The 22,827-nt window shown below is 42.9% G+C and overlaps 1 protein-coding gene across 1 annotated transcript in view; it reads right to left on the minus strand.

Moving 5' to 3' along the window:
* Positions 1 to 846: 846 nt before the first annotated feature.
* Positions 847 to 22,827, minus strand: part of HS3ST5 (heparan sulfate-glucosamine 3-sulfotransferase 5) — a 514,857-nt gene continuing 492,876 nt past the window's right edge. Inside the window, exon 5 of the mRNA XM_069234547.1 lies at positions 847 to 3,263. Within this exon, the coding sequence (XP_069090648.1) occupies positions 2,333 to 3,263 (931 nt within the window). The 3' untranslated portion in view covers positions 847 to 2,332. The remainder of the gene's footprint in view (positions 3,264 to 22,827) is intronic.

Consider the following 22,827-nt stretch of genomic DNA (forward strand, 5'->3'; position numbering starts at 1 on the left):
CCACCCCTGCCCACCCCAGGAGGACACCCAAGGATGGAGGGACCCACCCCAGGGACATTCAGGTAAGTTCAGGTAAGTATAATTTTTTATATTTTTTAATTTTTTTTGGGTGGCATAGGGGGGCCTTATTTGTGCCCCCCTACATGCCACTATGCCCAATGACCATGCCCAGGGGACATAAGTCCCCTGGGCATGGCCATTGGGCAAGTGGGCATGACTCCTGTCTTTACTAAGACAGGAGTCATTTAAATGGCGTCTGGGCGTCGAAAATAATGGCGCAAATCGGGTTGAGGCGATTTTTTTGCCTCAACCTGACTTGCCCCATTTTAAGACGCCCTAACGCCATTTTCCCCCTACGCCGGCGCTGCCTGGTCTACGTGTTTTTTTTCCACGCACACCAGGCAGCGCCGGTCTGCTAGCGCCGGCTAACGCCATTCCATAAATACGGCGCCCGCATGGCGCTTCAGAATGGCGTTAGACGGCGCTAAATTTTTTGACGCTAAACTGCGTTAGCGCAGTTTAGCGTCAAAAAGTATAAATATGGGCCTTGATGTTCGCCATTGTAGATTTATATAAAAAGTGATTTTACACGGGTCTTCCTTCCTCCACAAAGGGAAATTTAGAGGTTACCAAAGGTACTCTGTGATTTTTAATAATGCCCAGTGTGAGCAGAATAAATATTTTTTAATTAATGAATACATTTTAAGTATTCCATTCCTCAAGCAAACTTAGCCTTCGACCCTGCAGATGATATATAAGGGTAAAGTGGCCCTGCAAGCTAAGCCCTGAGTTACTATTTGAATGATAATGTTTCTTAATGACAGCTTGACAGGTTTAGATAGATAGAAATGAATTCATTTAAAAGTCGAGTCCAACAGTGCCTAGGCAAAGAATGTTATGCGATATTAATGCTATTAGGTCTTTAGTTTTCGTTTGTGCACATGAGGTGTCTTTATGATTTGTTTTTATAAGTAGCACGCCAGAAAAGCAGTAGTCTTTCTTCTGTGCTAGAGCCGCTGTGTTCTTGTGATTTGGCTGTATGTAAACAAACCAAAGTGGCCTCTACTTTGTGTGAACAAGGCAGTTGTATCTGCTGATATGCGTTAGGGTCTGCTGACAATAGAAGCAATTTTAAGTACTCCAGCTGTGTCAGTACCTGTTTTTACTAGGAATTCAGGAATGGTGAAGATCGATAGATAGATAGATAGATAGATAGATAGATAGATAGATAGATAGATAGATAGATAGATAGATGTGAAACACGACTCAGTAGCTCTCCCAGTGTATTCTGGTCAATGTGGTCCATCTACGCAAAATTGCAGATCTTTCAATGAAGCAAAGCTGTATACCTTTTAGTTCATTCCAGCATTCAGTTTTCTTAGGATGATGACTATTAGTTTCTTCCAATATTTAATTTTCCTAGCCACAGACACACATGCTTCACTCTTCACGAGATGTACATATATATCCTACCCAGATGCATCTAGAACCTGGACGTCTGCTTTTAGAAGGTAGAGGTTACCTATTATTTCAGTGAGAGGCAAAGTGAAGTGAAGATCTATATGAGATCTACAGGGAACGAGGAAGGTGCAAATTATAAATTCATTTAACTGCCCATCACATTAAAACAAATTGAGAAGACACAGCATATATTGTTGAAACTGCTCCACAATAGATTCCAATGCCACTTTGATAGGAGCTAAATGCAGTTCACAAAATGGCTGATAGTTTAATCAAGATAATAGCTCAGACTGAAATATTTTTGAGAGGGGAATTAGGTGGAATGAAAAGATAAAGAGAAATGGAAAGCATAATTTTCTTTTTTTTAAAGGCGTGGGGGAGCTAATGTGGGGTGCCACGCGATAGAGTGAAGTCACAGATTTGACCACTCTTTCGACCCTTTTCAACTCTCTTCATGTAGAATTCAACTGATAGGAACTAGAGGCACCTCCAAATGGTTACAACCTGAGTATGTCTGTGCCCTGGGTGCCTGCTCCTGCAAGTATGAGTTACCTCCATGCCACAAGGCAGACTGTAAATGTGATACCTGCTCACCTACTCTTTGAACACTAGCTAAATTGTTTTCCATTCTTGGTGTGTATAGCTTAAAACAATAATATAAGCCGGGTCACTATGTTTGAGTAAATATTTCTTTAAAATCAGTTATGTTTACAAAACTGTTCTCACCTAATATTTGGTCACATACTATTTACAACAATGCATGAACAAAAACTATTTTGATAGTGGTGTCCATGAAAAGTGCATATTTATACTCAAGCAGACATTGCTGGGTGTCTCAAGGTGCAACACACAGTGTTGTAAAAGGTGGCGCTCATGGCCAGTTAAATGTCCTCCCTGTGATCTGGTAAAATTTTTGATTGAAGGGATGAAAAAACTTGCGCAATTTGGTAACAACCGAAGGATCCACCTCTGGGTGTGTGCGTCCCTTGCTACCCGCCAGGCACTTGTTGAAGACAATGTTGAACCGCAAGCAATAAAAACCCCTTGTGGCGTTGAAGTACAAATTGTACTGACTGATCCTGGGTGGCAGGTTGAGGAAGCGCTCCACCAGCTGCAGTTCTGGCAACGGTTCTGTGATGAGGCGATCGCCATCCACTATGTGGAATTGCTCAATTGGAAAGTACTTTAACCATCTTTCCAGATGTTTGGTGTAAATGCTGGTCCTCACAGCCTTGTACTTAGTGTTTACCTCACAGGTATTTGAGTCCATGGCCAGTTTCTCAAATTTGTAGTAGGTTTTGTTCTTCCGCTCTTTACCCTCCAGCACCTGGGTATAGTCTGAGACTGCTCTTGTAGTGGGCTCCCTGACAATGATCAGTAACTTGATGGATGAATTCATTTTATAAATCCTTTCTGGTACCACCTCTGTTATAAAATATGCTGGACTTTTCTCAATTGTGATTTGGTGAGGGTATGAAAAGGGCATTTTCTTCCTGTACCAGTCAACACCCTTGGCATAGTTCTCATCATTGTCGAAAAAGTGAATCTCTTGTGACGCTTTCACCACTGCTGGATGCAAATTTAGCATCTCAAGGAGCGCTCGGGTGCCTCCTTTCCGAACCCCAATAATGATTGCATTGGGGATTTGCTGGACTAAGTTGTGAAGTTGGATTTGCTCCTTCGTGGCATTGCCCTTACGGAATTCGTGCAGTAGGCCACGTTTGAACTGCAGCGCTCGAAGAGGGATTTCATCCTGACCATGGGGGCCATATCGACCATCAATTGGGCAAATGGGTTGCAGTCTGCAATAGACAAAAATAGGTTTTAATAAGAATTATAGATCATCATAAATAAAGTATAGACAAGTCTTTCTCACATTTATCCTCAACTTCACACTTCTAGGACCCTATTGTATAATAAGAGCTTGGATAGAGATCTGGTGCCAAGCCATCAGATTAGAAGATTAGTTTTCAAGAAAAACTACTGAATGGAGCATTCCTGGGGAAACCTTTGCTAGAAAATGTTCTTCCGTGAGAAAGTTCCTTAACTTCAGTGTGTGTTGTTAAGTACCCTGTGTGTAGTCTATGGTTTGTGCATAATGGATGAACTATTAACTGGTAGCCAAGTATGAGCCACAGTGCCTATAGGGGAATCACAAATGGAACCTTCAAATAGGTGGGGGCAGCAGGCAGCTTTCTAACAAAGGAAACAGTTGTGTTTGTGAGCCATGGTGACTTAGAAACCGATATTGTCCTGACGGGGCACTCAGTTCACTTTCAAATATTATTTTGGCCTCAATACAGAGCTAAACATTGGTGGGTGACACCATCAGTCTCTTAGTTTGAAGTGAAAACTCTGAATCCATCTCAAATTCATAAAGTTTGCGTTTGCATTGTGTAGACAAAATGAATAAGGGTTCCAAAATGAGTTATTTGGTGCAGTTTGCGTAATTGTTGTGAGACTACATCAGCAAAAATAGACCATTTAATTAGAAAAGGCAAAGGAGAATCTATGTTGTCACATCTTATACGGAAGGCTATTTGTATTCAAATGCCACATATAAATGGAAACTTATAATAAATTATTTTGACAAATAGTTCAAAAGATGGTGGTGTGACCACTAAGTCACAAACAAAAATAATAAAAGGTAAAAAAAAGATAAAATCATATGTTTAAAAATAACCCCTGTAATCAATAGTGTAGCAGTTATACATAGGTACATTTTTACACTTCAGTATATATGGCCTGTTAAAAGTAGGAGAATCAATGTTTCAAACACTAATGTATGATTTCCGATTGGGTAATCATCAGGACGAGAATTTGTAGGCACTTCAAAACAGCACCATTAGTGCTGAATTTGTAAAAGAATATGGGGCATATTTACAAGCTCTGTGCACTTTTTTTGATGCTCTGGTGGCAGAGTGCAGACCATATCAACGAGGCCATGCAAAGCCACTTTGCGTGGTTTTTCATGGCCTGTTAATATGGAGTAAGTCTGTGCAAGTTGCTGCGTTGCCTTACTCTGCATCAGGAGGGAGTTCAATGGGAATGTTGGTTGGTGTTACTATGCAACACCCATGGGTTTTGATGCATTCACAGATTTACAAGGCTATGTAAACCTGGGAATGCGTCATAATGGTAGACCTGCCCAGAGGAGTGGTGACAAGGAGAAATATCTTTATTTCTCCTCATTTTTCCCTCTTTTTATGTTTGCTACATTTTGCGGCACACATAGAAAGAGAAAAAAATCCTGCTTGCAACGCAGACACCCTTTCCCAGCGGTGCTAAGCAGCCAAAAAGGCGCCAGCGCAGGGGGAGAGGACACAAATGTACCATATTTTGTAAATACAGTGCATTTCTACCCTTTCCCTGTGCTGCAGGGCAGGTCCACTTTCTTGTAAATATGCCCACTACCAGACACTCTCAGAACGTTTACTTCAGTCTTGTAGGTTTCCTGCTTTCTCCTTTTAGCATGGTTATTCAGCCTTTCAATCCCTCCATGTGTGTTTTCTCTCTCTTGTGGTAGGTCAAAATCTGATGGAAGATGATAAGTGCCCGCCCCAAAAATAAGACCAGTGCACCCCTACAGGCAACCACCAGCTTGAATAAAGCACTAGTCACCGGTCTACAATAAACTTAATTAAAAGCCAGAACCATGGGAAAGTTACAAGATGGAGGCATCACTGAAACACCTCATCACACTTATGGCAGTTTCCAAAAGAGTGCGCTTAAAATGATCCCATTGGGCTAAGTTACCAGTGAAATTTTCACCAGCAGGGCCAGCCAGAGGTGAAAAATCCTATTTGTGGCCAAGTAATCTGCTGCGCGCTAGTCTATACAATTATGAAACATCTCGGAGGGCGAATGTTCAGTCTACAAAGCACTTCGTCGAATCTGTCGATCACAATTTTGAATCTAGATTCTAGAAGAAGATGCAGCAGTTGCTTAAAGTGCTAATGGGGGAAGTAGGGGTAGAAAAGTGGGGCCAGGAGATCTGAAAGATATGGTGGGGAGTCAAGATTGAGGAATTATTAAGGCACTGTCGACGAACTCCACTGGATTAAAGCTAGTCTGGATGATGAAGGGTGATACCCTGAAACCGGTCCCAGGATGCTTTTTTCCAGTCCAGGGAGGACCTGTCCTTGGCAGTTCCGGCTGGACTGTTCCCATGGGGAACAGGGTCAAGACTGATTTGCATATGGCTGGATCCAAACTGGGGTGGCATGGTGAGCAAAAGAACTATGGATTAAATCCAGATCTGTGACTGGGGGTGAGTGTTTGAATTGTTCAGCACTCCGTCCATCATCCTTTTGTGTTGCTGAAGTTGCCCTAAGTGGGAAGGGTATACTCAGATATGGGTCCCTTGCTCACTGTGTCACTGGATTCATGTTAGCTTGGTTGTTGAATGTGATACCCTGAAAACGGGTCCAGGATGCTTGTTTATGGTCCTGAGAGGACCAGTCCTGGCAGTTCAGGTTGGACTGTTCCCATGTGGAACAGGGTCAAGACTGATTTGCATATGGCTGGGTCCAAACTGGGGTGGCATGGTGAGCAAAAGAATGATAGATTAAACCCAGATCTGTGACTAGGGGTGAGTGTTTACATTGCTCAGCACTCCGTCTATCATCCTTTTGTGTTGCTAAAGTTGCCCTAAGTGGGAAGGGTATACCCAGGCGTGGGTCCCCTGCTCAATGTGCCACTGGATTCAAGGTAGCCTGGTTGATTAAGGGTGATACCTTTAAACTGGTTCCAGGATGCTTGTTTCCAGTCCAGGGAAGACCTGTCCTGGCAGTTCGGGCTGGACTGTTCCCATTGGGAACAGCATCAAGACTAATTTGCATATGGCTGGTTCCTAACTGGGGTGGCATGGTGAGCAAAGGAACGATGGATTAAACCCAGATCTGTGTGTGGGGGTGATGTTTGCATTGTTCAGCATTCTGTCCATCATCCTTTTGTGTTGCTTAAGTTGCCGTAAGTGGGAAGGGTATACCCAGAGGTGGGTACTATGCTCACTGTGCCAGTGGATTTAAGCTAGCCTGGCTGATGAAGGGTGATACCCTGAAACTGGTCCTAGAATGCTTGTTTTTGGTCCAGGGAGGACCTGTCCTGGCAGTTCGGGTTGGACTGTTCCCATTGGGAACAGTGTCAAGACTGATTTGCATATGGCTGGGTCTAAACTGGGGTGGCATGGTGAGCAAAAGAACAAAGGATTAAACTCAGATCTGTTACTGGGGGTGAGTGTTTGCATTTGTCAGCCCTCCGTCCATCATCCTTTTATGTTGCTAAAGTTGCCCTAAGTGGGAAGGGTATACCCAATGTGGGTCCCTTGCTCACTGTGCTACTGGATTCAAGCTAGCCTGGCTGATAAAGGGTGATACCCTGAACCTGGTTCCAGGATGCTTGTTTCCAGTCCAGGAAGGACCTGTCCTGGTAGTTCGGGCTGGACTGTTTCTATGAGTCAAGACTTATTTGTATATGGCTGGTTCCAAACTGGGGTGGCATGGTGAGCAAAAGAATGATGGATTAAACCCAGATCTGTGGGTGGGAGTGAGTGTTTGCATTGTTCAGCATTCCGTCCATGATCCTCTTGTGTTGCTTAAGTTGACTTAAGTGTGAAGGGTATACCAAGACGTGGGTCCCTTGCTCACTAGGCCACTGGATTTAAGCCAGCCTGGCTGATGAAGGGTATTAATGGTCCCAGGATGCTTGTTTCTGGTCCAGGGAGGAGCTGTCCTGGCAGTTTGGGCTGGACTGTTCCCATGGGGAACAGGGTCAAGACTGATTTGCATATAACTGGGTCCAAACTGGGGTGGCATGGTGAGCAAAAGAATGATGGATTAAACCCAGATTTGTGATTGGGGGTGAGTGTTTTCATTGTTCAGCACTCTGTCCATCATCCTTTTGCATTGCTAAAGTTGCCCTAAAGTGGGAAGGGTATACCCAGATGTGGGTCCCTTGCTCACTGTGTCACTGGATTCATAGTAGCTTGGTTGATGAAGGGTAATACCCTGAAACCAGTTTCAGGATGCTTTTTTTCTGGTCCATTGAGGACCTGTCCTGGCAGTTTCGGCTGGACGGTTCCCATGGGGAACAGGGTCAAGACTGATTTTCATTTGGCTGGGTCCAAACTGGGGTGGCATGGTGAGCAAGAGAACAACAGATTAAACCCAGATCTGTGACTGGGGTGAGTGTTTGCATTGTTGAGCATTCTGTCTATCATCCTTTTGTGTTGCTAAAGTTGCCATGAGTGGGAAAGGTATACCCAGGCGTGGGTCCCTTGCCCACTGGTCCAGTGGATTCAAGCTAGCCTGGCAGATGAAGGGTGATACCCTGAAACCGGTCCCAGGATGCTTGTTTTCTGTCCAGGGAGGACCTGTCCTGGCAGTTCGGGCTGGACTGTTCCCATTGGGAACAGGGTCAAGACTGATTTGCATATGGCTGGGTCTAAACTGGGGTGGCATGGTGAGCAAAAGAACGATGGATTAAACCCAATGTGTGACTGGGGGTGAGTGTTTGCATTTGTCAGCACTCCATCCATCATCCTTTTGTGTTGCTAAAGTTGCCCTAAGTGGGAAGGGTATACCAAGACGTGGGTCCCTTGCTCACTGTGCTATTGGATTTAAGCTAGCCTGGCTGATGAAGGGTGATACCCTGACCCCGGTCCCAGGATGCTTGTTTCCGGTCCATAGAGGACCTGTTCTGGCAGTTTGGGCTGGACTGTTCCCCTGGGTAACAGGGTCAAGACTGATTTGCATATGGATGGGTCCAAGCTGGGGTGGCATGGTGAGCAAAAGAATGATGGATTAAACCCAGATCTGTAATTGGGGTGAGTGTTTGCATTGCTCAGCACTCTGTCCATCATCCTTTTCTGTTGCTAAAGTTGCCCTAAAGTGGGAAGGGTATACCCAAATGTGGGTCCCTTGCTCACTATGTCATTGGATTCATGGTAGCCTGGCTGATGAAGGGTGATACTCTGAACCTGGTCCCAGGATGCTTGTTTCTGGTAAGAGAGGACCTGTCCTGGCAGTTCGGGCTGGACTGTTCCCATGGGGAACTGGGTCAAGACTCATTTGGATATGGCTGGTTCTAAACTGGGGTGGCATAGTGAGCAAAATAACGATGGATTAAACCCAGATCTGTGGGTGGGGGTGAGTGTTTGCATTGTTTAGCATTCTGTCCATCCTTTTGTGTTGCTTAAGTTGCCCTAAGTGGGAAGCGTAAACCCAGACGTAGGTCCCTTGCTCACTGGGCCACTGGATTCAAGCTAGCCTGACTGATGAAAGGTGATACTCTGAAACCGGTCCAGGATGCTTGTTTCCGGTCCTGGGAAGACCTGTCCTGGCAGTTCGGGCTGGACTGTTCCCAAGGGGAACAGGGTCAAGACTGATTTTTATATGGCTGGGTCTAAACTGGGGTGGGATGGTGAGCAAGAGAACGATGGATTAAACCCAGATCTGTGACTGGGGGGTGAGTGTTTGCATTGTTCAGCACTCCATCTATCATCCTGTTGTGTTGCTAAAGTTGCCCTAAGTGGGAAGGGTATACCCAGACGTGGGTCCCTTGCTCACTGTGCTACTGGATTCAAGCTAGCTTGTCTGATGAAGACTGATATCCTGAATCTTGTTCCAGGATGCTTGTTTCCAGTCCAGGGAGGACCTGTCCTGGTAGTTCGGGCTGGACTGTTTCCACGGGGAACAGGGTCAAGGCTCATTTGCATATGGCTGGTTCCTAACTTGGGTGGCATGGTGAGCAAAAGAATGATGGATGAAACCCAGATCTATTACTGGGGGTGAGTGTTTGCATTGTTCAGTACTCTGTCCATCATCCTTTTGTGTTACTAAAGTTGCCCTAAGTGGGAAGGGTATACCCAGACGTGGGTCCCTTGCTCACTGTGCCACTGTACTCAAGTTAGCTTGTCTGATGAAGGGTCATATTCTGAAACCGGTTCCTGGATGCTTTTTTCCAGTCCAGGGAGGACCTGTTCTGGCAGTTTGTGCTGGACACAGAGTCAAGACTGATTTGCATATGGCTGGGTCCAAACTGGGGTGGCATGGTGAGCAAAAGAACGATGGATTGAACCCAGATCTGTGACTGGGGGTGAGTGTTTGCATTGTTCAGCACTCCGTCTACTGTTGACTCTTTTTGTGTTACTGTTGACGTACTCATAACACATTGAACTATGTACGTTCAAGAGCAGTGGGATGTTAACATGTTTATCTTTTTGACAAATAAGGAACACGGCACAGATGAGTAGCGCTCCCTAACCCTCACAGCTCACCCAAACTGCTTGTCTCAAAAAGTTCAGAATTGCTCCATTTACTAATGTGGGCCATATTTTTTTTAGTACCCAAACTGCGAATTTCCTGCCTCTTTTTTATTTGGGTGCCCTCTCATGATTTCCAAAGGCCATATCAAGCCCAATAAAGGAATTGGAACTCAAAAGAATCTGCCCATGTTAGGTGCTTTGAAATAGACCCATTAGACGCCACTCGACAGAAACAGGGCCAACTCCCATACTAATAAGATATGCACCTTTCTTTGTAAGTGCTCCTAGGCATGAAAGTAGTAAGCGTCTTCGTATTAAAACTGATTAAATGCATGCAATATTATTTTTGACCACACGATGGCAGGACAGCAACATGTATTTGCTTCGTATGTACAATAAATGTGAATTTGTGCATAACGTTTCATTTCTAATGAGTAAATCGACTGAAATATGTACTTAGATTATTGTAAAAGAATTCATTATATCTGCTATCTTGTTTTAAGTTTGAAAGGAAAAGATAGCAGCTTACATCTTATGGCACAGTGAGACATTCTCTTCCTTTACCAGACAATGTCTAATTCAGAAAAGCATCGGTATACGCTACATTTTTTAAACCAGGTAATTATTTCTAATTCAGAATAGCATTAGTGTAAATTAATTTTTTTTAACCGAGTAATTCTTTTTGTTGCAACCTGGTATTTATATCGTGCATACAACGTTACACTGACTTCATTATTAGCACCTTGTTTTCTCAAATATTTCGGTTTTCTAGCATAAGAAAGAAAACAAGATCGGAGATGACAACGTTGTATTTGATAGTCCATGCCGCACCACGTTTTCCCCGATAATATTCGGCAGGTTCCACCTGCCGAAGTTTACCTGGGAAATTGTTTGCATGCGATAACTAACACAAACCTCGCAATTCCGATTCTTGTGCACAGGGCTCGAGAAAGAACAGGCGCCTTGTAATAAGGGCAAGAGATTTCTATAGTTGAGGCACAAGAAAGTGTTGTGGGGCGACCTCTAGGGCATCACCAAGGTTGCCATGAATTGGCACATGATGTGCTGCGGAGTTAAGCGCCTCTTTAGCCAGTACTGAAGGAAAGGGGAAAGATATGGTGATGAAGGATGAGAGAGGGTGGGAAAGAGCTCAAACACATTTTCCGTATGTTTAGAGCAGAAGAAGGAGCAGGGCACGAACTTTCATTGAGTGCAAAGTATCAAATTCATGTGAAATAGAAAAAAGAAAATTACAATAATGAAGTCGGAAGTGGAAGGATACACCTCATCCAGTCATAAGCAAATAGTAAGAATTGGTCAGATAATGGAACAAGCACAAGATAACAAGGAAAGAACACGATTCACTCAAGAACACGGAACTGAGATAGATAAAACAGCCCTCAAATCATGCGTTGACCCAAAGCCCACTCTATATAGTATTGTCAGGGGCGGCTCCTCCGCTATGGCAGCAGGAGCTGAAAATCCTTTAAAAATAAAACGATAATAAACTATGTTTATTATTGTTTTATTTTTATTTTTAAAGGGGCGGGGCCATGGCTGTGACAAGCAGTGAGGAGAGTGCACAGAGCACTCCCCTTAGTGCGCATGTATGTTTGGCCGGCCAAACACACATCAGCACAAGACCTCTCTCCAAACCGGCACTGTTGCTGAGTTACCGACCCAGGCAGCAGTGAGGTTCAGGTAAGTTTTTTTTTTTTTTTTTTAGTTTTATTCCTCCCTCCCCTGCCCCACCACTTTTCCTGGTCGCCAGCCGCAACTGTATTGTATGTGACAGGTGGTAGAACACAAAACTGGGATACCTATGAGAAATCTCCTGTCTAAAGTGAGCACATGGTAGATTTTAGAAAATCAAATCACATGAAAGACCGTTCAGAAGAGTTGGTTTGTTTGCTTATTTGTCTTGTAGAGTGCTCAGTGATGCTAATACTGCTTCAGAGAGCATGTTGCAGATTACCAGTCACTTAAGGACCCACCGTGTCTTAGAGTGTGACAGATGTCAGAGATTAAAGACAGTACAAAACACATTTATAAGACTTTGAAAAGTTGCAGAAAGCTTATTCTTCTCTAAAGCAAAGCTTGTAAGGTGCACAACTGCATCTGTTGGACTGCAAAGGACACTCCTTATTAGCCTTTCGAGCGAAACATAGACTTTATAAGTTTACCTCTTTACTCAAGGGATTGAGTTTACTCATTCTAGATCTCAATTGATTTGGCCATGACTGTGTAGAGCACGATTAACCAGGCAAATCAATTTGAACTGCATTCTCTCTCTCACATTAAGAAAGAGTGAACATTTCAACAAATTGCTGATATGAATGCAGCTTTTCAGAATAAAACAAGCGTGACAGAATTTTTGGGTTCAGTCAGGGAATTTGAGTGTGTTATTCAGAGCACCTGCATGGATGGTGTTACGAAAAGCTAGGCATGAGATGATCAATTTTTGCCACTGTAAGCTAAGAAGCGGACAATGATCAGAACTACAGCTCACCAACATCAATGTCAAAATCATCTTATCCCGAGTGCCAGTCATTGCTGACTCAATGTGATGCATCTGTCTGAAGCCTAATTGTTAATTATGAAGCTAATCATGGATTTTATTTTGTAACTTTTTGTTACAGTTTTTATTATTTTTTCACTTAAAAAATAACCATGCATTGATTGATTACAAAGTATATATGAATGATTGTCATTGCAATTCGCAGAATATGTGCTCTACTCTTGTCCGGCTCATGCTGTCCACCTCCATTCCATTCCAGTTTTTATCCCTACCCCTTCATATTGCCATAAATACACCCACTCACATCACATATGCAGAGTTAACACCCAATTCTATTCCTTGCATGAATATCCCTGTAGTAATCCACTGGGCATCACATCTGGCACTAAGGGCCATATTTATGCTGGCCTTGAACCATTCCAACGCCAGATTAGCATCATTTTTTTAATGCTAATATGGCATTGGAGGAAGAAAAATGCCACGCCATATTTCCAAAGTGGCGAAATGCTTGCATTGCGCCACTTTGTAACCACATGCATAATTTATTTTGTAGAAAATGCACCCAGGGCCTGTAAGTTTATTTACACCCATGGGCTACAGCACCTATTGGGTCATTCTCAGGGCTGGCCTGTAAAACACGGCTTCAGGCCTATCATGTATAGAATGACTGATGCAGACTAAAATCCTACTATTAAAGTCAAAATAACTCTTTTTGACAGGCCAGAAACCCTGGTTTTAAATATTATGTCACCCCTTATTACACATAGTCACCCACAAGGTAGGATGACTAATATATAAAAGTAGAACATGTTTAAAATTAAATTTGACATGTGGCACCAGTGACTAGATATCAACAGCTATTTTCACTGGCAGGGTTGTAGCTGGATCCTAGAAAATGTCAAAGTACAGATTCTAAACTTTAATCAGTAGCTTTTGACAGGAAATGGCTAAAATGGTCATTCAGTCTATATTCCCTATTTATTAACATTTCAACTGATTGGTGAAGTTAGATATTTAATAAAAGTAACTTTTGAAGTTTACCAGTTTCTTGCCTGAATTTACTGCAGGCTATTTTGCATTAGCCTGCCAACAGCTGCCCAGACAGTACTTGTGAAAACTGTTGTAAAATAATGGTTTAGGCTTGGTCAGAGGATGGACTGGGTTTGGGACGTGATCTCTATCAGTTCAGGAAGGACAGTTCAGGTGGGCCCATAAATTTCATTAACTTGAATGGGGCCGAGATGAAGGCTGTCCATTCACAGACATTCACAGTTTAGTGTGAGGAAGACCTGAAGAAAGGAAAACCTTTATCTCCAAGGCCCACACTGGTATGGCTCTGAAACCAGTGGGAGGAAAGCTACTCCCAGAACCAGTTTTGAGTGGACTCAAGGGAGAGGACAGCTCATTTCCCTAAACACACTCCTAACTGATACACATGCTCCCTTAGATGGCAGGAGGTCTCTGCCATCTTGGATTTCCATTAGAAAGGTGCAATGTGGGATAGTTTGCAGTTAGGCAAATGAGATGTGCTGCAGAAGTTGGGAGGGTTGCCTCTGGGAACATTTTCCCCATTGGATAGGGAGTGTTTTGGAGTCACCTCTACCCACTGGCTGGTGTTTGAGGTGCTGAGGTGGAGCACCCTAGTTTGGACTTTGTTAGGTGTGGTGAAATATGTGTTTTTGACCACTGACTTTGTGTTGTACCACTTTGCAACTGGATTTGTTGTTACTACATTTTGTATTCAGTTTAGCTGCCTATTGACTTTATCGTAATGTTAGACACTGCCATGTTAAATGCATCTGTGATTTTCCAAATTGTAAACTGTGATTATTTTCATGCTCTTTCTCACTGAAGAGCTAGGACATATTATCACTGAACAACCAGTACATAATTTGGAGGAGGTAGGCAATCAGCACGATAAGAATTTACCAGACTGGTGTTTATAGTGCAAGCAGGGAACGGCTTGGGAGAGACAATTTGAGAAACTGGCCAGTTACAACCTGTTTCTTTCAACTCTGACCTACATTAGCCAGCATTTTTGAATATTTCTTTTTTATGGGAAGGGTTTTTCCAGAAAGCCCTTCTTTGGTTCTTTAAGATATAAAAAGATGGCCCTGCTCAGTAGCGGTGAATTCCGAGACCTCGGTCAAGATTAGACGTCAGATGCCTGACACCTGTCCCATGAGTGTGGAGATCTCTTTCTCGCAGTTGAACAGGGGTCATCTTCTTGCTGGCATGAGAAAGATGAAGAGCTTGGCAGGCCCTACGGTGATTCATTTATACTTCATTACTTGCTTTGCACAATATTATCATAACTATATATATTTGCTGTGTACATTACAGTTGATAATCATTTTAATATATTTTCCTTTCACTGCTGTGACTATTTTTAAACATGAGCTTTTAACATGCTAACCTCCTTTATTAGGAACCTTGCGGTGAAATAATAATTAATGTCTTCTTTGAACTGGGAAGTGCATTCCAGAGATTTTTCTCAGCTCAGTAATTAGTAAAAGCAAAACATTAGGGTATAACTAATTGACAGGGACAGTGAAAAACAACAACTGCCCCCCTTGCCATCGGAGATAACTACTATGGCGAAGGCGTTGTCATGTTTTTTATTTTTTTTAAAACCCCGCTTTTTAAAATTAAATGCGAAAAGCATTGTCAGGAACCACCATGATGGCTGCTCCTGCCAATGCTTTAGAAATGACCGCCAGCTAAATCTGGCGGGCCATATCTCTGCCAGGGGGATGGAGTAATTTACTCCATTACCTGGGAGGAGAAACAGGCATTTCGCCAAAATATAAATCAGGTCCTAGGTCAGATGGTAAAATCTATGACTGGGATATACCTGATTGGTGAATCTGAACGCTGCTACCTCGCACTCAAGCTTCCTTAAACTACCATTCCTTAAACTTCCTTAAACTACGCACAGTGCTTTTTGGTGCTATTTTCAATTAAAACATTATAAATTCATATCTCTGGCTGGTTATTATATTGTTGCCATTTTGGTGTAATTCTGTTTATTAAAATGTATTTAATTTGGTTTGGGATTTTTATTGTTTGATGTTTTCAATTTATTACTGTTTGGGTAATGTATAAATACTTTACACATTGCCTGTCTGCTCTGTACCATAGCTGCCAAGTGGGAATGAGCGGAGGTTAATTTATTGACTTTGGGATTCACTCTGACAAGCTTGTGCTGTTACTCCTGGAGGTGGGTGGCTGCCTAACCTAATAATAATCTACTTTCTTACAGCAAGGTTGTCTAGTGCTGAGATGCACAGGCCTTTAATGAACAGGTGAAGGGTTTTTACATCAAGCCTTTGTTCAATAGGGAGTCGATGATGTGATTTTAGACCTGGGGTGTTATGATCTATGTTGTTCAAATTGAGGATCAGAGGCTCAACCTAACATGGTGGCTGAAGGGTCAGATGACTTGCTCCGGATCAAACCTCTTAACTTGCACTGGGTTGAAAAATTGACAATCCCCCATATCCTCCTTGGTTTTTGTTGAACAAACTCTTTTTAATAAGGAGGCACTGTGATGTATTTCACAGAACCCCGAGTTTCATAACAAGGAATATTATGTAAACCAGGTAATTACACAGTGTCTTCATTTATATGTATTTGTAAATATTGTTTCACTTAACCACTGCATTGTAGACATTACGTTTTTGCCTGCATGTGAATTGCCAATATATATATCTTCCAATATAAACAATTGACAGAAAAAAACACAGGAGTTGTTGATTTATATTCTCTGTGGTCTTTAGTGTTACCCGAACATTTGTTGTATGGAGAAATGTTTTTTCTATTGATTATTGGACTTCTCTAAATTACAAAGAGGTCTCCTACTTTGAATGAGTTCCAATGGACTGCTGTGTGTATATGACATGTTTACCCTAATCCCGATGGGTGTATAGGGTTGTCCTTGTGTTGGTTTATATGGATCAGAGGGGAAGCATTGATTCCCGCGCTTAGTGGAGTGGCCTACGTTTGGGCAGTAGGTCCATGAGGACTCCATTGCAATAATCAATGGGGCATGGGCCTCACAGATAATAACGCTAGAAGATTTCTCTTTTGAAATAGAGATAGCCTGAGTAGAAAAGGAACATTTATGGTCAAATAAAACTCAGAGATATTTTAGGAATTTGAAGGGGTTGGGGAGGGATGATGGCAGGGTCCAGAAAGTAGATAGGATATGGAGGTTTTCAGGGCAGAGGTGGAGAACCTCTGTTTGAGTATTGTTAGGGCATAACTAATACTCTGTTATGGATTTGTCTCCTTCTGGTAGAGGATCAAGCACAATGAACGAAGTCCCTAATTTGTCCAGGACCTCAAGCAGCACTTCAAGTAGGTGACCTTGTGCTAAGTTCAATGCACTTTTCATAACCCAGACAAAAATTGATGTGACAGAGACCTAGGGAATGATCTGGAAGCTTTGTGTCCAGTATTTCAAGCAGAGTTGATAATAAAGAAAACACTTTTCCAGAGATTTTGATGAAGGAAGGCTGAACACATCTATAAAAGGAAGGGAACAAATGGCTGATGAACGTATCACTCAGGCAGGATATTTTTACACTGCAAATACAAGTAGTCGGTTATCCGTAACATTCACTAATCCTGGAGCTGGATATGATCAGGTGTCTAAGAATGATGGAAATATCAAGTTAAGAGGGTTCAATATCCATCACCCACAGTTGAACTTCTACTCTCTGAAAAGGAGGCCACCATTAAAAGGTGAATGGTAAGCAGCTTTCACAGCAAAACAACGAGGTCGTCATTGAATCACTTTATCAAGATACTGTAAGCAGGGAAAAGGTTGTGAGCACTCTCCTGTTGGTAATGCTTCATACACTTAATTTTACCTCATTAGAATGGAGATACCCACACCCTAGTCACTAATCACCAAAGATCATCATTGAACATTTGACTCCGAGTCTGATGTCACAACGGTCTTTTGTAGGTAATAATTCATAGGTATGAAATTGTGAATTTTTAAGATGAATAGAGAGAAAATTAAATTTAATATTGCGCAAATCCAGCATCAGCACAAATTAATGTCCTTGGCTTCCAATTCCATTGTATCTGTAACAGGTGGGGGTCCGCCTACCAAAATATAACAGTATGATGACCATAAACACTACTTAACAAGGTTAGGACCCGATTGTTGTGATATGTGTTTCACCAGCATCATTGACTTAAATGGTTATTTCCTTGATGGCATTGTGTCCTTCACTGAGAATTTCAGCGAGTGGTCACAATCACAGGTTTTCAAATAACATATTAATGGGGCCTTACTACAATGAGCTGAACTATAAGATATCTGTGTCACTTTTAGTGCTTTTACTGCATGTGGCACACACTGTACCTAATCCTGAGAGCAGAAACAAACCATCTGTTCTTCTGGAAAGACATGAAATTTGATCTTTTCCTGATCATCCTCATCTAATCTCACAAAATCGTTTAAAGAATATGGGACCCACCACTTTTTCTCTAACTCTAATTCCTCCCTTCTAATCAGGATTCCAAGACTTTGCTCATCAGTAGCACTCTGACATATCTGAAAGGCGGCATATTATAAGACTACTAAGTAAATAAATGAATAAATAAATAACTGCACATGAGTACTTTTGATTTTCTAATTAATTTTATCACTAAGGCCCATATTTATACTTTTTGACGCAAATCAGCGCTAGTGCAGATTTGCTTTAAAAAGTTTACCGCTGACTAACGCCATTCCAACGCGCTAGCCGGGCACCTTATTTATGGAATTATGTTAGCCTGCGCTGCAGCCTGGTTAGCGTCAAAATAAATGACTCTAACCGGGCAGCGGAGGCGAAGGGAAGACTGGGGGCTGTGCGCCAAAGAATGGTGCAAGTCAAGTTAGAGTCAAAAATATTGGCTCTAACCTTACTTGCGCAATTTTTTGATGCTCAACCCCCATGGAAATGACTCCTGTTTTAGCAAAGACAGGAGTCCTGCCCCCCTGCCAAATAGCCATGCCCAGGGGACGTCTTGGGCACAATGGCATGTAGGGGGGCCCAAGTTAGGCCCCCCATACCACTTAAAAAATAAATTATACTTACCTGCACTCACCATGGATGGGTCCCCCCATCCATGGGTGTCCTCCAGGGGTGGGCGAGGGTGGCAGGGGGTGTCCCTGAGTGCAGGGCAGGGCAGGGCATTTGTGGACTGTTTCCATGGTCTCCCACCATGGAAATGATCCCACAGGGCCCTTAACGCCTACCCTGACCCAGGTGTTAAAAAACGGCGCAAATCTGTCTGGGTGCCATGTTTTAAGGCCCGCCTCCTCCTGTGCGTCATTTTGACGCCGGAGGATAAATAAGGCGCACATGCCTTAGAGTCATTTTTTGCACGGGAACGCCTACCTTGCATGTCATTAGCGCAAGGTAGGTTTTCACGTACAAACAATGACTCAAGCTCCATAACTTTGGCGCTGGATGGGTCTGGCGCCAAAGTATAAATATGGAGTAAAGTTTGCACTGAATTTGCGTTAAAACAAATGACGCAAATCCGGCGCAAACAGAGTATAAATATGAGCCTAAGTTTGTCCATGCTTTACAGTCGGCTACAAAGGGCTATTTATATCCTGAAGGACGTGGGTTTTAACACTAAGAGGGCTGACCCAGCCTTTCACGCTGCTTAGCATATCTTAGTTTCTGTAAAATGACTTTGACTGAACCCCGCACACAGATACAGTAGTGTTCTATGTACAACACCACATATTTAAGATGTTTCTGCTGCAACACAAACGTTCTCTGCAATGTAGTTGCTGCTCCTGGGAGTTAGGTTTCTACTACATCAAATACCTATAGTAAATAGAAAGTCTACAATATTAAACTTTTGAGGAATGGAGCCGACTATCATTTTGGTGTTATCTTTTGGGGCACAAAAGAGGTGGAGTAAATAATGAAACATGTCAAATGTCTGCCCATTTCTGCTGTGGGGGCTGCATGAAATAATACTTCAACTGCGAAACAATAAGCTACACAGGCAACAAAATGAGTAGATGTCAATTGAGCATTCTTTCGTTATGTATCAGCTTATTAATCCACGGTGCTCAATGTGTCAAAAAGTAGAAATAGTACTAGTACCCAATGTTTTTCTTAGGCACTCATCATCCCCAGCGTTGCTGAATGGCTAAATGTGGCATTGCTGAATACTAAGGCCCATATTTATACTTTTTGACGCAAACCAGCACCAGCGCTGGTTTGTGTCAAAAAATGTACCGCCGTCTAACACCATTCCTACGCGCCAGGCAGGCGCTTTATTTAAGGACTGATGTTAGCCGGCTTAGGGGAAAATGGGGGTTGTGTGTCAAAAAATGATGCAAGTCAGGTTTGAGTCAAAAATCATGGCTCAAACCGGACTTGCACTATTTTTTGACGCTCAACCCCCACTGAAATGACTCCTGTCTTAGCAAAGACAGGAGTCATGCCCCCTTGCCCAATGGCCATGCCCAGGGAACTTCTGTCACCTGGGCATGGCCATTTGGCACAGTGGCATGTAGGGGGACCCAAATTAGGCCCCCCTGCCACTTTAAAAAAATAGAAAAATCATTCGTACCTTAACTCACCTGTACTTACCTGGGATGGGTCCCCCCATCCATGGGTGTCCTCTAGGGGTGGGCGAGGGTGGCAGGGGGTGTCGCTGGGGGCAGGGAAGGGCACCTCCGGACTGCTTCCATGGTCATAGACCATGGAAGTGAGCCCACAGGTCCCTTAACGTCTGCCCTCACCCAGGCGTTAAAAAACGTCGCACATCAGGCTGTGCGCCATTTTTTAAGGCCCGCCCCCTCATGTGCGTCAAAATGACGTGGCAGTATAAATAAGGTGCACAGGCCTTAAAGTAATTTTTGGGACAGGAACGGCCTACCTTGCATGTCATTAACGCAAGGCGGTTTCCTGCATCCAAAAAATTATGCACATGGAGGATTCGCGGGGTCGGGAATGATAGTTTAAATAAGGGGCAAGGTTTGTGCCGAATGTGCGTCAACATTTTTGACGCACATTCGGCGCAAACAGAGTATAAATATGCCCCTAAGACCGCCTAGTTCTGATTCCATCTCTAGTCTCTCCCACCACCCCACACTTCCTATCTCTTCACCTCAACCTCGCAGAGTCTTATTCATTCCTACTTTTTCCCTTTGTAGCTGTTTCCTTATCTTTCTCTTCATCCTTTCTTCTTTTTCTGCCGTCCTCCCTCTTACTCCGGGTCAAAGTCTGCTGATAAACACAGAATCACAGTCCCCAAAAATGAGTGCCCCGCCCAACTCATGCAACCCCGGTCCTGCATTAAGCACTGCCAAACCAACATCTTAAAGATTTCATTGGAAAAGCCTTGTCTCGGGCAGTATAGAGTTTTTGTAGGGTTTATTTAAATCACAGCGAGGTCACCTACGTCCCCAGAGAAAGGCTCCCTGACAGCAGCTGCATTTCAGGAGGCTACAGATGGTTATCCCGGTGTGCTCCTGAACTACCGCTCGAAAGCTCCTCTGTAATTCCCCTTGAAAGCCGATCCCGGATCAGGAGGGCACTAGCAACCCTCAGTCTCTTACCTTCAAACGGAGAAAGTCTCCGTTAATTAAAATGGTTAAAGATTCCCAGGCCTCGCAGCCATGTTTCAAGTGCAATCGGAATTCAGCGCTTGATAGGCTCTTCCTGTCGGCTCGTACATAACATTAAATACCGTTGTGGCACATTCATTGCCCGCTCGTAACTTTAGGGAAGGGGAAACATAAATACGTCAGATCCTGTTTTGGTGAGACCAAAGGCCAGTGTACCAATGCCCATGAACAAAAAGGTCTACTGGAATGTCATGATTTTATGCTATATTGTCTTATTCCTTTCCCCCTTAAAATGTGCTGAGAATTGCATATGGAATATTAATATACCGGAAGAGAAAAAAAATACATCGAGACAGATAGTAAAACCAAAGCAAAGATAAGAGGATAATAATAATAATAATAATATTTTTGAGGAGAGCCAGTACTAAAGCCGGTGAGAAAATTGGCTTAATTTGTCATTATTTAATTATATTTTATGTATCACTTTTTAAAGTGCTATCACATTCAATAGTTGTTTCTGATAGACGCATGAGTAGTGGGCAGACGGGGAAAAAGAATAATAAACAGAAAACTTAAGAGACTTAACCCGTGTTGGTCAGAGTTGGCTATCCCCTGCGCAAACTGTTTGCGTAGGGTTCAGAATTCTATGTTGTCTGTTTATGTACCACACCCAGTAATTAGCGGGTGAATTAATTGCCTCACATTTTATTAATTTAAACACCAAATTCCAGATTATTCCCCAAAAACTAACAATAGGTGCTATTTTTGTACCCAACAAATTCTCGCTTTTGATTTTATTAATGTGATAAATAGCATCTACCCCTCTGACTAACTGAAAATCAGGGCCTTAAGCCTTGTTGCCCAGTGCAGGTCTAAATTTCAAACCCAGTGCAATCACTTGTTTGCACATGGATCCAAATTATGAGTTGTACGATAATGAATCCTTGCGGCTGTCCCCTTATATTCCGGCAGGTAAAAGCTGCCATCATTTTTTCAGGACAAAAGCTCAATAAAAAGGCAAAACCTGCAGAATATACAGTGTATTAAAAAACGATTCTGCAAGTTATGCCTCATTTGCAAGTTAAAAATTAAGAATAGGTGTTATTTACTTGGTAAATACCTCACCCTGGGAAAATGCTATTTACCAGGTGTTTTAAATACCTCACCTAATTTAGCCCAAATTGTAATGTGGGTTTTAGGGTTTGTTTAGAATGTGGTTGTGGTCTGCCAGGCCAACAGGTTTCCAGACGCCATGTCCTCCCCCATCTCGGTGAAAAACGTCCTGCCTGCTTAATCTCGCTGTCTTTATGGAGTTGTAGCTCCGGTCAAGCAGGTGCGCCAGGTCAAGTAGGTACGCCTCCCCTAGGAGTTTGATGCCTTGATGCGGTACAATTTTTGCTTTTCATGAATTGATTCCCAAAGTGGGAATTTATTCTTGAAAAAAATAAATAATAATGACCCCCAACATGCAGTGACTTTTCTTTATGTGCCCGTGGGCCTTTGAGTGATTTCTCTGCCTGGGGTGATTGATTGAGATGATGTGATCATTTACCAGTTGATCTGGAAGAGTAGCTTATTTTAGTTATTTGGTTGAGTAATGTGTGGCTGGAGCATGTCATATTTTGCAAAGAGTATAATTGATTTGTAGCAGTGCTCGTGAGCATAATGATCGGCTGATGGGCAGTGGGGACTTCTTCCAGTACCTCTTCAGAGCCCCGTTCCTTAATAAAACGTTCTTTGGAGAAACATTTATGGTTTCACAGTTTGGCTTCCAAGAGAGGATCTGCCACATTGAGAGAATCATTTATGACTTTAAATGTATTCCAAAATATCTCCTGTGGCATCGGTACACAGTAAGGGAGTATCAGGAAAGCCATGAAAGGGTCCATCAGGTAATCTTAGTCATGAGGCTCGGGTATTATGTCCCTTGGGAACTTGAGTTCTATTACATTTTAATTTATTAGATATGGAGAAATGGACAAGAGC

This window comes from Pleurodeles waltl, chromosome 5, assembly GCF_031143425.1.
Source record: "Pleurodeles waltl isolate 20211129_DDA chromosome 5, aPleWal1.hap1.20221129, whole genome shotgun sequence".
Classification (NCBI taxonomy): domain Eukaryota; kingdom Metazoa; phylum Chordata; class Amphibia; order Caudata; family Salamandridae; genus Pleurodeles; species Pleurodeles waltl.